The sequence below is a fragment of the Elgaria multicarinata genome, chromosome 3, assembly GCF_023053635.1.
Source record: "Elgaria multicarinata webbii isolate HBS135686 ecotype San Diego chromosome 3, rElgMul1.1.pri, whole genome shotgun sequence".
NCBI lineage: Eukaryota > Metazoa > Chordata > Lepidosauria > Squamata > Anguidae > Elgaria > Elgaria multicarinata.
In genome coordinates, this window is record NC_086173.1 from 98,784,176 (window position 1) to 98,798,910 (window position 14,735).

General features: G+C 40.5%; 1 protein-coding gene across 1 annotated transcript in view; it reads right to left on the reverse strand.

Annotated features, from left to right (window-relative positions):
• Positions 1-14,735, reverse strand: part of TRAIP (TRAF interacting protein) — a 29,167-nt gene that overhangs the window by 11,579 nt on the left and 2,853 nt on the right. The window contains exons 3-7 of the mRNA XM_063123362.1: positions 14,322-14,379; positions 10,659-10,742; positions 6,637-6,676; positions 4,608-4,735; positions 1,660-1,754 (exon numbers count right to left, since the gene is read on the reverse strand). Coding sequence (XP_062979432.1) covers positions 1,660-1,754; positions 4,608-4,735; positions 6,637-6,676; positions 10,659-10,742; positions 14,322-14,379 — 405 coding nt within the window. The remainder of the gene's footprint in view (positions 1-1,659; positions 1,755-4,607; positions 4,736-6,636; positions 6,677-10,658; positions 10,743-14,321; positions 14,380-14,735) is intronic.

Sequence of the window (14,735 nt, forward strand, 5' to 3'; positions counted from 1 at the left end):
GCCTTTTTTTGCAGCCTTATTGCACTGTTGGCTCATATTCAGCTTGTGATCTACAACAATTCCAAGATCCTTCTCGTTGGTAGTATTGCTGAGCCAAGTATCCCCCATCTTGTAACTGCATTTGGTTTCTATTTCCTAAATGTAGAACTTGGCATTTATCCCTATTAAATTTCATTCTGTTGTTTTCAGCCCAGCACTCTGAAAGGTAGGTTGTTATCAATTAAACCTGATTTTGGTCTTCATATGTTCTTCAGTGGGCTGGGTTCAAAATTCCAGGTATAACAGTGATTTTAAATGCATTCTTTAAGGGGAGACCAAATTCAGGTGCTATGGCAGTGACTAAGAACCACTTTTGTCATTACTATTTTGTGGGGAAAGCTGCAATCTTTTATTTCATATTTGTTCTTTGTCAATGTATTTCATGCCTTTTAAAATGTAGTCTTAGATTAAATATTTATCCAGGAGACTAGGACACCTAATGCAAAACATATCCTTTCCCATTGTTTGGGTAGTATCAAGCAGGACATTTAGTGGTGACTGATTTCACAAAAGCATTCTAGAAATGCTTTCTAAATTGCACCAGTGTCTTCTTGCTTATCCTCTTTTTATCAAATTAAGTTTTGAGTTTTACTACCTAACCATGTAAGGTGTCCCAGGAAGGTTTGAATAGGAGCTGAGTTCCATGTATAAAAAGATCAATGAGTTCCATGTATAAAAGGATCAATGTCCTTTTTAGCAACTCTGAAGGCTTTATTAAACTACTAGACCCTCTTTTGGTGGGGGCAATAACACAGATAAATATTCCATTATCTTATAAAAAAATACAGTAGTGTAAGGCTCTACTTGAGATCTACCAGACTGATTTTGATCATTTTTTATTTTAAACTGAAGTTTGAGTAACATAGACATGCAGAAAAATTTGAAACTTTGAAAAGTTCAAAGCTTGAGCTATAATAGCAATTAATTTCTTTTGCACTAAACAGGCAGGGTAGCCCCTCCACCAGAGGGATGACAGACAGGTCTGCTTGGCCAATCAGTATGGTGTGAAGGCAGGCGATGGCCCAGCCCTTTAGGCTATTGCCAGCCAGAGGAGGGGGGAATGGAACGGAGCTGGCCAATCGGGGGATGTGAGGGAGGGGGTGGGGCTACCCTGCCTGTTTGGAGAGGGAAATTCACTAAGCATGTCATATTTACATTATTTATTAGTTCCTTTGGTGAGGGGACTAAGGGGCAAAAAAGTGGGAAAGGAACAAGGCTCCTAGCACCTATGGCGACATGGGCTTCACACTAGTATAGAAAGGCATAAGATTACAAAACATCTCTTAGTTGTCAGTGTAAAGTTCTTAGTATGCCAATGAAACCCTAGTTAAGAGATTCACAAGACTCTTTCTTAAATAATCCTCCAAGATACTGAGGCATAGCCATTTTCAATCTTCATTTACGTTTACAGACACAGGAAATTCAAATACCAGTTTAAAGGAGTCATCTTATGCAAGTTCTGAATCCCATTACATTCAACAGAATTTACCTCCAGATAAGTATACAGAGGACTGCAACCTTACATTTCTAGAATATGTATGAATGATGTGTTTGTAACTACATCTATCTATCTATTTATCTATTTATCTATATGGTTGGAGGGAACACACATTCTCTAACCTCTCCATAGTTTTCAGTTTATTTCTCAGTCTTCGGGCCTCCTCTTTTGCACTCTTTGCATCCTCTTGTTCCTGTTCCAGGTACTTCATTTGTTTCTGAGAAGGGAAATGTCATTAGTGTGAAGGAGACAGCTCCATGGAAGCATGATTTAACTGAAGCCATCTCCAGGGTTCTTGCTATCTCAATAACCCCCAAGCTAAATCTTAGAGAAGCACTTCGTTTCACCACCACCCCACCTGTAGAAAAAACCACTTGCTATTTCCAATTGTACCGCAAATCCTTGAATATACAATATGACACCTCTTTTGTGATCAGGAAAATGTCTTGCGCAAGTTCGTTCCTTCCACTTTACTCTGCTTACATGAGTAGACTGCTACTGAAAATCTAAACCCTTTCTCTATCAAACAGCTTCCAGGCTTATATTAAAAAAAATCCAATTTCCTTGACTAAATAGTGACCTGCACAAGATCAATGAAATGTGTGTTTAGAGAGCTTACTTAGCAGATTTAAAAGGGGGATAAAACTCTTCAATACACTTGTGATTTCTAGGCTTTGATTGGGTTGGTCAGCTTAGCACAAACTTCAAAGGCTCCTGCCTACTTTCCCTCTGTACTGAAAACTAGGAGAGGAGCAATGCTGTTTGATCAGACTTCAGAAAGAAACTGGTCAAAGACTAGAATATCCACAAGATGATATTAAGCTCTATGCTGTGCAGTAGGTGAAGTATTCTAAGATGTATTTGCCAACGTAACACTTCATCTCCTTATAGAACTGAATGCCTGAAAATAATGCCCTTATGGATGAGGGTGTGCTTTGCCTTGCAATGACGGCTCCCCAACTCTCTTCATGCCCAGCATATACAGCGCTTTTCAACGTTTCTATTTTAGTACTTGCTTAATATCAAGGGGCGATTTGCAGCTAGAAACACCTCAGCAGTACCTAACTGCTACGTTTATCCCCAAAACATGTAGTGCCTGATCAGAAAGGGTGTAGTGCAGGGGTCATCTTGATGATGTTAGACTGAAACTCTCATAAGCGCCAACCAGCATAGCCAATGGTGTGGGATGATAAAAACTGCAGTCCAACAACATCTGGAGGGCCATACGTTCCCCATCCTTGGGCATAGTGAATTTAACTCCTGCTGTTGTTTGGCATGCTTGTTACAACATGGCAAGAAACAAAACCATTTCTGTCTGGTACATGCACAAGATTAACAACAGTTTTGGAGACAGCTTGAATTGCAATTCTACATTTCAGACATGGGACAGGATTTTAAGCTCAAGACAGAAGATGCATACAAAGCTTGAAAGCTGTCATAAGCCAAAAAGGCTTTTTTGCCGGGTGGGGGACGACGACGACGACGACACGTGTGCGTGTTTAACTGTCTCAAATTAAATAATTAAGCAGTTTAGCTAGTGTTTGCCTGATTAGAAAAACACACACCAATTAAGTATGTTTCACTACAATATCTAATAGCCTGGAAGAATTTAGAATACGGAAAAACTATTTAAAAAACATGAATAATTTCAGTCTTTCAGCTTCCCGCTGAACATGTATGTTAAAATGCATCTTAAAATGCCACATCTGTCAAGCACCATCACAGAAACAAACCCCTACAGTTTGCCAACTCATAAAACAGCATTCATAACAACAGATCTAAAAAGCAGAAACAAGTAGTTACAACCAATCTAAATCATTTCCAAAAAGGCATCTTGACATGGAAGTTTTCACTTAAATGTCTTCAACTGTCATATAGTCAAATTATATTTTGAGCTCAGTTTAAGTAGTAAGATTTTATCTGTGGACATATTGCTTGCTTCCCTAGAAGGTCAATTTGACACGATGCATGTGACCCAGATTTCCTATGAGCAGAGTCCCGTTCACAGAATGCTCCGCTGGAGGAAGGCATGGGCAGAGGAGGCAATTTTCGCCAATTCCTTCTGTAGCCCCCTGCTCCAAATCTCACAACGTTCTGGAAGGTCTCACAACCCTCTGGAGCAGCTTCATGGGGGCTGCAGGAGAAACTGCTGAAAAATTGCTCCTCCCCATCTTCTTCCAGTGGGAGCCCATGCTGGATCAGAGCTGAGAACCAAAGGAGTCCTTTCATTCACAGGTCATGTGTGGAACCTCCCCCCCCCCCCCAATAAATATGAGTTACGATTGAATTCAGTTTATTTAGGCATTTCTGTTAATTTTAAGGGGAATGGGGTGGATGTGATCAGTATTTATCCATTTTTTTAAAAAAAGTTTAAATGGAGGACATCACTCTTGGCCTTTAGCAGGCATAAGGGTCATATTTCTATGCAATGCAAAAGGATTCTCTCAAGAAATATGGAATATATTGTCAAAATACAGCCAACTCACTGCAACAGGGTGGGGAATCTGCTGGCTCTCCTGATGGTGATGGACTGTTAACTTCCATCAGCCTCAGACAGCATGGCCAGGGATGATGGGAGTTGTAACTTCAGCTACATGAGCATGATGTAAAACATTGGAGAGGCACATACTTTCATCCCATTCCAGCCCCTTGATAATCATCAATATCATTGCAAAGGGACTTTTTTTTGGAAATAGTGAGTACCTAGCAAAAACTGTGACAGTAATACAGCTCATATCCTGGGTTTTTCAAATAAGTGTGTAAAAGGGGAGCAAATGCAGTATTTTGGAGTCATCCAATAATTTTAAGTTAGAAGAATCACTGCCTGGTTTACAATGTTTTTATCCTTTGTCTTCATTGCCATGCCTCAATAGGCCTTTTACCCTAGGATTCTGGATGATGTGCAACTGAACTTGAAAGTCATACCACGGGATCTATCCAATTTATAAATAATCATAGCATATCTCACTTTTTCAATTGGAGATAAGGAAATCACAGAACATCTCTAGTGGTATAAAGAAATATTACCTTTATATGTACAAAGTACAAATCTAGACCATTTTGACCATACCTTGAGAGTAGAACACAACATCTCCATTTCAGATGCAGCTTTCTGGAGTGATTCAATGGTGGCATTACGTACATCCAAAGTCTCCCTGAGTGAATTCACAATAGATTGGCAATCCCTTTTCTCCTTCTCTGAAACAAAGTACTATTTTAGCACTAAGAATCCAACTGTCTGAATTCTGAAGGCCTCTAGATTTATTTCTGCACTAATGCAGGCAGAAGGTCTAGATTGGGGTGGGGAACCTATGAGCTTTAGCACCATCCAGCTCTCTGGACACTGCAGGGCCACTTTTGTTCTTTTTGACCCTCTTTTTGGGAACTGCTTCACCTTTTACTATGCACATGGAGATGGGGTTGGGATGGCACACATAGAAAGCTATACAGTGTTGCAAATTCCACCCATGTTCGATGCTGGCATCACCCACCATCTGAAGGGGAGTTGCCCAACATCTGCTGTAGCCCCCTACTGCTTTTAGGATGGCTCAACGCCTTCCACAAGAAAAGGGTTCCCTGGCCCTGGGCTAGAAACTGCGTAGAAATCTGTCAAAGTGATTGAATTGACACTACTGAGTCTGATGAGCTAGAAAATACCTGCCCCATTGAATAATCCTTGTTACAATCTCTACTAAGCAAAGCTCTCTTTAGAACAAGGGTAAAAATATGATTTCTTCAGAACATGTTCTGTTAGCAGTACAAATACCAATACACAAGCTCCTCTTCCTCTAACAAGCTCAGGCACAATGAAAGTGCTGTGCAGGGAGTCAGCAGTATCTGATACCTAACGTTTAGAAAATCATGAAGTTTTGATGTTCAGCTTTGGGGGTTGCTGTATTGTTCTCTCGGTGTGAATCCTTGTGTGCTGGGTACATGCTTAGATAAGATTGTCAGGTGCTGCTGTGATCAGTGAGACAGGGCTGACATACAGAACAATTATGTTGCTGCAGTGTCATGTTTCTATTTTTGAAACTCACTTTCACCACAGCTTGTGCTGTTTAGCAAGAAATCCAAACATACTTTAATTCCAGGAAAAACATACTTCCCAGCTCGTATATCTGCAAAACATACACTACCATCAAGACTTCATAAAAGGTAAATTTATATCAGAGAAAAGACAGATCTGCAGATACGTTGCCTTTTAAATCTTTTAAGAACCACCTAAAAAGAGCAAGAGCTTTAAAGCATTGCTCAGTATTGCAAACCACAATGCTACACGTCATCCTCACATCCGATACTTTAGTTGCTACCGTCTCAGCATAAAAACCATGGGGCAAGTTGTTCAAACCCATACCTGTCCCAGGGAGAGAGATCTAGCTTATTTTTGGCTCCTTAATTTGTACATGTAGGGGAAAGCAAACCATCCAACGGAAGAGAGAGTTGGAAACAGAAGAACCCTCCCTGGTTGCTCCTCTCAAATATTTTCACTTACTGCACTCTCATGTTTTAGGATTTCTTGTCATTCAAACTGAGTGACATTTTCCTTTCACTGCCTATGATTCACAGCTGCCTACAGACAATGCTTTAAAGCCATCAACAAAGTCTCTAGGGCTTTCACTTACCTATCTCCATAAAACATTTCTAAAATTAAAGTTATCATGCTCTTTAAAGCAGTGGGAAAATGGAAGTGCATGAGTAGTCATCATTCAGAGAGCTAACTAAATCTTCTTCCCTAGTTTACTACTTCTATTTGGTATCTTGATTATAGGCAAGCCTTCTCAGATTTTTCACTACAGAACTATAGATAAGCAGGTATGAGCTTCCCAACTAAGAGGCATTTATTCTAAGCAGATGGAATAATCTCGCCTAAGACATTTATCAAGTGCATGTCTGTCACACAAAATCTCTATAGGAAAGCATAACCTTTTGACCGTGGTCATCAAGTGACTCAAAGCGTTTCAGATACTTTTAGTCACAGAAGTCACGTCACTCCTCAGTTTTAAACACAGTCTTAAAGCCCAGGAAGCATCATGCAAATCTTGTCAGCCGTATTTTCCTCTTATATTTAAAAGTCGGTCCACTTCAGATTTTCAACTCACCTTTCATGGATAATTGGGCTTTCACCTTGTCCAATTCATTCTGAAATATAGCCCATAAAAGAATCAGATTACATTGCAGCACAATGTACAAGCCTTCATCACAGTTTAAAAAGGTGCATCATAAAATGCTTTTATGCTATCATATCCAAATATTCTTCACACCAGACTGGCTGAAAGCAGTCACAATTTATAAAACTTTATTATCCATAATCTATAATTGTATTACTTTAAATCTGACAAAATTTCAAGAACTAATGAGATTACAAGAAAGAAAATAGTCTCCCAGTCTTGTCTACCCTTATCAGCCTGTTTTTCACACTGTCATTTTGCATTTGTTGAACAACTTCAAAAGTGTCACAGGAAAAACAGAGGAATAATTTCCACACTATTTTAGCTTAACAAGGCTATAAGACAGAGATCCTGCCAGACAGAATTTGATTACCAAATATTTTTAGCTAATATTTGTAACCCGTGCATAATACATTGAAGTACAACAGTGATACAAAACTAGTGTTTGAATTAAGTCCAATGAGCAATTTGCAAACATATCTGGACAGAGATATAGGGAATCAAAGCCTTGTTTAATACCCGTTCAAATGTTGATATCGACACAAAACAGCAGCTAGATGAAAGGGCAAAAATGAACCACTTTGCCCCAGTTTGGGCAGAAGCTGTCACGGGATCTTCTAAGGGATCTTTGCCAATATTTAATATCATAAAAAGGAAATACACAGCAGCCTATCAGAATCTACAGTACTTGACATTAACATGGATCTATTTCCTGCCTATATTTTTATTTCTCCTGCCCATATTCTTATTTTTTCAAATGGATTTTTGTGAACTGCCCAGAGAGCTTCGGCTATTGGGCGGTATAAAAATGAAATAAATAAATGGATGCATCTAATGGATGCATCTCCCCCACCCCCAAAATCTGGAAATCATCAAGGCTGCAGGGGATAGCGGATAGTAAGCTGGACATTAGCTGAAATATAATGTGACAGCAAAAAAAGAAGGAAAAAAGCCAACATATCATTGAAATTGTTTGTGCAAAGATATCATGTCACTGAGCTAATAGCCTGTCATTCACGGAGAAACCTAGAGCAGTGTGGAGATTTCTGGAATCTTATTGCCATAAAGATATACTGCAGTTGCCTTTAAACTGTTTTATTGTTGACTTATTTTTTTCTTTTATATATTTTTAATTGTATTTAATTTTACCATTTTTGTAAGCTGTGTTGAACGATACAAGGAAAGGAGAGTATAAATATTTCAGTTGAATAAATGATATTTATGAATAAACCAGGGATGTTTTATGGGCAATAAAGAATACAAGCTGAATGCATAACGAGAAAGAGTGAAAACTTGATTGTATAGACACAGCTTGTGCATGTTTTATATATACTCTAGGGAGGAAGCCAAAGTGCTGTGCAAAGTGGTTCTGTGTGCACACTGGGGCATCCTGGATCCCCCTTCCCTTATTTGAGAGCAATACCAAGTAGATACACCCTATGTTTTCCTTCAACTGAAGAGAAAGAAAGAAGACATTTATTACATTTTTATGCCACCCAATAGCCGAAGCTCTCTGGGCAGTTCACATGGGCTTTAAAGGAATCCCAACAATGTAGCTCATTGTTTTTATGGTAAGGGATGCTCAGGAAAGAGTTGAAGCAGGCTCGTGCTTATCTTCCATTTGTGTCCATTTGTTCCAAGTATCACATCACTGTATTATTTACATCCTTGTAATGTGATTTTTAAAAATGCCTGCCTTGTTGAATTTGTTTGTGCGATTTTGTGTTTTACTGTGTATCTTACATTTTAAGCATTTAGTATGTGCTTATATGCTAAAAGGCAGCATATAAAAGGGCATATAAATAAATGAAGTGGGAGGATTGGAAGGGCTGATCCTACAATAAAATCTGGAAAAGTAAAAGTGTCTGAATCTACAGCTGAGAGGGAATGAGGTCTCTGCCAAGTCAATCCAGATCCAGACACTGCAGTAACAGAGGCAGCCCAAGGTTCTGTTTGAGTTCAGGAAGCATAATAGGAAAATGGAAGACGGCTATAATGGAAACATTTGGGAGCTATATGAAAGAAGGCTACATGGGAATATTTGGGAACAGGGAGCAAAGGAACACAGGACAACATCAAATGTCACACTAGCAGAAGAGAGTTCCAGAAAGCCAAGTTCTTACTCCAAATGTTGCACAAAGGGACAGAGAACTCCCTCTGAATTGGGGTGGGTGGGTATGGAAGTTCCCCAAAGATTGGGTGGGAGCACCTTACAGGAACAAAAGCTCTGGCCATATTGGGTTGAGTCACCTTATTTTCAGGGATTCCCCCACCCCCGCTCCGCCTCCTGCACCTCAACCAACCCCATTCAGGTTGGTCCCCTGATCCCCTGAGGCTAGTAGGGGAAGTTTTCTGGAACTCCCTTCTGCCAACACAATGTTGACGCCGCACAGTTATGCAGGGCTAGTAGGAGGAGCCTTAATAAAAAGCATGTTTCTATGTACACTTAATTGTTAAAAATAATTTCTTACCAATGCTGATGCTGAGGCAAGACACTGGATTTCTCTCATCCCTGACAACTTGTAGCTACCACAATATAAAATTAATGTAGTGCTATATGCAAAAGGAAATTACTAGCTGCTGCCATAGAAGAATGATGTTTTACCACCCTGCAAAAGCACATAAAGTGCTTTGATAAGTCCTCACGCCACCTATTCAGAAAAACTTGCTTTTCAAGGTTTGACAGGTTAAAGCAATGCTTTGCAGCCTACAGCGCCTTTGTTCAATGTCAATTAATACACTCTGTGGCTCTGTAGGCAAGTTAGCATGAGCCATTCACTTGTAAAAAGCATTTCAGTACTCATTTTGTCCCAATTTTTAGCAAGGTACGCAAGAGAAGCAAAGGCATGATGCTACTGCAATAAGTATACATTTAACTCTCAAGCACCCTTATCTGTAATAGCTTTCCTTTGCAGAGTGGTTCACCTACTGGAACAGCATGCTTACACAAATCCTTACAAATGTAAAGGCAGCTTTTATGTGCTTCAAGCTATTTTTGAAACCATACAGCTACCTTGATTATTCAGCACATATAGCAGAATGCTTTTAATCTCTTCTGTGTGAATATTACAGCTTTATTTCTCATGGAACTGTTATCCACATCAGGGAATTAAGCATATATTTGCATGCACCCCCCCCCCCAATCTGCCTATTGTCATGGCAATGACAATTATGATGACCACTGCACATGCTAACTCTAAACACAAGAGGGTAGAAGAATCCTATTATATCAAGGTCAATGTTTTTTTTTTTAATGATTACAATTTTGTTAGGGCTAAATTATTGTATAAAATTGCAGTGCTATAATACCATTTTGCATTCAAAGTTTCTCATTGTCACCATGGTACTAACAAGTGTGTGTGTGTGTGTGTTTTAAATGCTTCTTTCTCCTGGTGTGGTGCAAAAGGGCCTACAATGGAAGCAGACTGATTATATTGAGTAACTGTAAAAACGTAACTATGTGCCAAGAAATGTCAAATGCAGAGTATAATCTGACAATACTCCTTTAACAGGTTCCAACGACTGAGAATTACCTTCCTCTTTGCACATGTCAACAGACAACTTGAATAGCAGTCATTTCTCTCAACCACCAGAATTTAATAGCTAAATTACTCTGATATGCGAATATTTGAGGATATTAAGAAGAGGCTCAAAAGACAATGGCAATTGCAAAGGAAAAGGCGATGTTCTTTGCTCGGAGTCTGGAATGTGGAGGAAATGGATACTATTTCTAACATTTCAGTATGCCTGTAAAATGAAAGAATTTTAAAAACTGAAAACATGGAGCAGGTCATACAGGGTTGAACAGAGGTGGGCCCACAGAAACAGACAAATTCAGAAACAGAATCAGCTTTGATCCTACAACAGATAACATCAAGCATTTACTAGGAAGTATGTTTTTATTAACTCAGATAATGGGTGCAAGCTGCTGCATAGAAGCCCAATTTGCATACCTGTAGACTTTCTGCATCCAGTGTCGGCTGCTCCTCCAGGGCAACATCAAAGAACAGTTTGCTGATGATGTGTCTTTTGCCAACCTACATGCAACATGGGAAAGAACAAGGGTAGCACTGTGGAAAAATAGATGCTGAAGTAGTAGGTTGGAAGCAATGTTCCTTGTCCACCAGTAAACCAAAAACCAGTGGTGCAATGGATTTTCCCTCCTCTTACAGCCTCCCCTCTCCAAATATGCTCTGGAGGGCTAGGGTTCCTCCAGAGAGGATTTAGGGGACTGCAAAGGAAGGTCTGTTTGCACGATGTTGGATTTAACACAGTATTTCTCATTTTATTGTAAGACAATGCAAATATTAACGTCTCAAAAAATACAAGATCAAAAATAACGTTTACCCAGACCTTGAAAAAGGATCCTCACCCAGGGAGGAGATGCAGTTATATTACAATTACAATGTATTATTAATGCATCTCTCAGGGAGAGGAGTTTTCCATCATGTTTAAAAGAAGCGGTGGTACAGCCATTTCTAAAAAAGCCCTCCCTGGATCCCCTGGACTTTAATAACCACAGACCAATATCAAATCTCCCATTTTTGGGCAAGTTGATCGAGACGGTGGTTGCAAACCAACTCCAAGCAGTTTTGGATGACACAGATTTTTTGGACCCATTTCAAACCGGCTTCAGAGCGGGATACGTTGTTGAGACCACTATGGTTGCCTTAGCGGTTGATCTACGCCTGAGTATTGACAGGGGGAGTGTGTCCCTGCTGGTGCTTTTGGACCTCTCAGTGGCTTTCGATACCATCGACCATGATATCTTTCTGGATTGCCTGAGGGGATTGGGAATCGTTGGCACTGTGCTTCAGTGGTTCTGGTCCTACCTCTCGGGCAGGTTCAGATGGTGATGCTTGGGGATAGCTGCTCCTCAAAGAAGGATCTGCTGTGTGGCGTACACAAGGTGCCATCCTTTCCCCAATGCTATTGAGAGATCATCCAGAGGCATGAAGCAGGGTGCTATCAGTATGCTGATGACAGCTGATGACACCCAAATATATTTCTCTATGCCTTCGACAACAGCGTCAGCTAAGGATAGTGTGTCTCCTCTGAATGCTTAGAGGCGGTAATGGGCTGGATGAGGAAAAACAATCTGAAGCTGAATCCAGACAAGACGGAGGTGCTCACTGTCAAAGGCCACAACCTGGGTTTGGAGGTGTGTCAACCAATTCTGGATGGGGTTACACTCCCCCTGAAAGACTGTGTTCGCAGCTTGGGGGTGCTTTTGGATCTGTCGCTCCAAATCATAGCCCAGGTAGATGCGATGGCCAGGAGTGCCTACTATCAGCTTCGGCTGATACGCCAGCTGCGCCCCTTCCTAGAGATAGAAGACTTAAAGACGGTAGTGCATGTGCTGGTAACTTCAAGGCTTGACTTATGCAATGCGCTCTACATAGGGCTACCTTTGTGCCTAGTCCGGAAACTTCAACTAGTTCAAAATATGGCAGCCAGGCAGGTCACCACTGCACCTAGAGGTGACCACATCACAGTCTTAATATCTCTTCACTGGCTGCCAATTAGTTTCCGGGTGAAGTATAAAGTGTTGGTTATCACCTTTAAAGCCCTACATGGTTTGGGTCCAGGCTACCTGCGGGATCTCCTTCTCCAGTACAATCTGCCCCGCACACTCAGGTCCTCTGGGAAGAATCTACTTCAGTCAGCAAAAACTAGATTGATAACTGTTACCCAGAGGACCTTCTCTTCTGCTGCTCCCAGACTGTGGAATGGCCTGCCGGAGGAGACTCGTCAACTTAACAGTCTATCAGCATTTAAGAAACCTATTAAGACTGATCTCTTCTGGCAGTCCTATCTAGTGTAATTTTAGGATGTTTTAAAATGATTTTAGGATGTTTTAACAACGTATATTATGTTTTAATTCAGTTTTATGTATTTTATATTTACTGTTGTTCCTCACCTCGATCAGAATGGAGAGGCGGGTAAGAAATAAATTTATTATTATTATTTACTAGTCAGATACTATAGTAATTGCTTTGGAGGGAAAATGGTCATTTTGGAGATTAGACACAGCAGAAGATGACCTGTCTAGCATGTTGCAGTGACATAGGGTAGCATATGACACACTTCACATGGTTACTGTCACTATGAAATCCTTTGGCTCATAATTCCAGTAACAGACTTTCCAAATTTGCAGCCATCATTCCAGCAAAAAGTTCTGGAATTTCGACAAAATAATCCAAGCACCTTGGAACAGAGAGCAATTTGTTCTCTGGCAGCTTCAGCTCAGCAGCTGAGGCTGAGCTCATGCTGTGCCAAATCCAAGTATGCGCTGTTGCTTTACGGAAAAAAAATCACTGAAATTGAATTTGATAGCTCTCCCCACCTCCCCCATGCCGCTACAGCTTTGTGTTTTAAGTATTATATTCAGTCATGACACCAGCTAATTGCATAGTTACTGCTACATAAGATGTTATTTCGTGATAGCTCCATGGTAACCCAGAGATGCAAGAGGCGGTGAAGAACAGAGGGAATCAAAAAGTCAGAAGAGCAAAAAGGTCCAAGACCTGGTAAGGGCTGAAAAAGACAGAAACACATTAAGGCAGCCACACACAGCTTGGCACCTGCAAACTGATGTTCCCTCAAAACTTTATATGGCAAATAAAACTGCAGAACCAACACCAAAGACCCCGACTCTGGTAATTACCAGCACGGTAACTGGGTACACCACACTATAGCTGCCATCCTAAGAGCTCATCCAGATGTAACTAAGGACTTGTGTGTGTGCAGTAGGACTGTTTATTTCCAGCTGATGTCCAAGATGCATTGAGGGTTTAAGTTTGGTCATGACAATAGGGGCAGGGCTCTAAAAAAATTCTGGCCCAAATACTAAGGAAGCTTGCCAGCCTAAGTCCTATTGAAACTAACGGAACACAAAATTAGTCACAACTAACTTGTTCTATTGATTTTAGTGGGATTTAAACTTTTGCCAGATTTGGTTCTCTGTGCCCTGGCAATCAAAGGTTATCTGTCAATTAAAGCTAAACTCTACATTTCACGGTACTGAAGCTGTGCCAGAGTAAAAGCAATAAAGGACTTTGACAAACTAGAGTGCATCCAGAGAAAAGTGACCAACATGCTGAGAAGTCTGGAAACCAGGTCCTATGAGGGACATTTGAAATAGCTGGACACAAGAAGAGAAGACTAAGGGGAGACATGATAGTCTTCAAATATCAAAAGGCTGCTCTTCAAGGTGGAGAAGACCTGTTCTCTGTTGCTGCAGAAGGCAGGGCTAGAACTAATGGGTAAAATTACAGGGAAACAGATTTCAGTGAAACATTAGGAGAAACTTCTGAACAGTGACAGCTATTCAGCAGTGGGACAGCTCTCACTCTTAGGAAGTGGGTGAGTTCTCCTTCGCTAGAGATATTTACACAGGCTACAGCTTTAGCTCCACAAAGCCACACAGGGGATTCATGGTTGAAGTGGGATGTATACCCAGAATCAGCAATGGTTCCAGCTCATTCAGCTACTTTGGAAATACAACACTGCAGCTGCAGTGCAGCACTCTCATGAGAACGACTGTAACATAATTTGTAAGCCATAAAGCAACGACAGTGACAGATTCATTCGGTTAGTACAGGCTGTAAACTTACCTGGATTCTGCATTGTGGACAAGTCCGACTTGGTGCTGTGTCAAACCATTGAATGAGGCTAGGGGGAAAACAGACTCAGTAAATGTTAATAAATAGATGCTGTAAACTATTGGAGCATCTTAACACGAGCCACAGAGGGAATATCGAGTAGGAAAGGCAAGCAAATTCATCAAATATACAATTCCTTGTTTGCAGAGACAGCCACATTTTTAAGATTAACTAAGCCACAGGACAAACTTCATTATGTAATACATAGGACTGCAATCCTACGCATTGACCTTCATGTTAAGTCCCACTAAGTTAAAATAAAGAATGCGTACAAATGCACCATAACGCACTTCATACCATATTTTAGCTGTGATTCAGAACAGAGAAGCAGGGTTTCACATAGTTTTCAATTTGCATTATTATTAT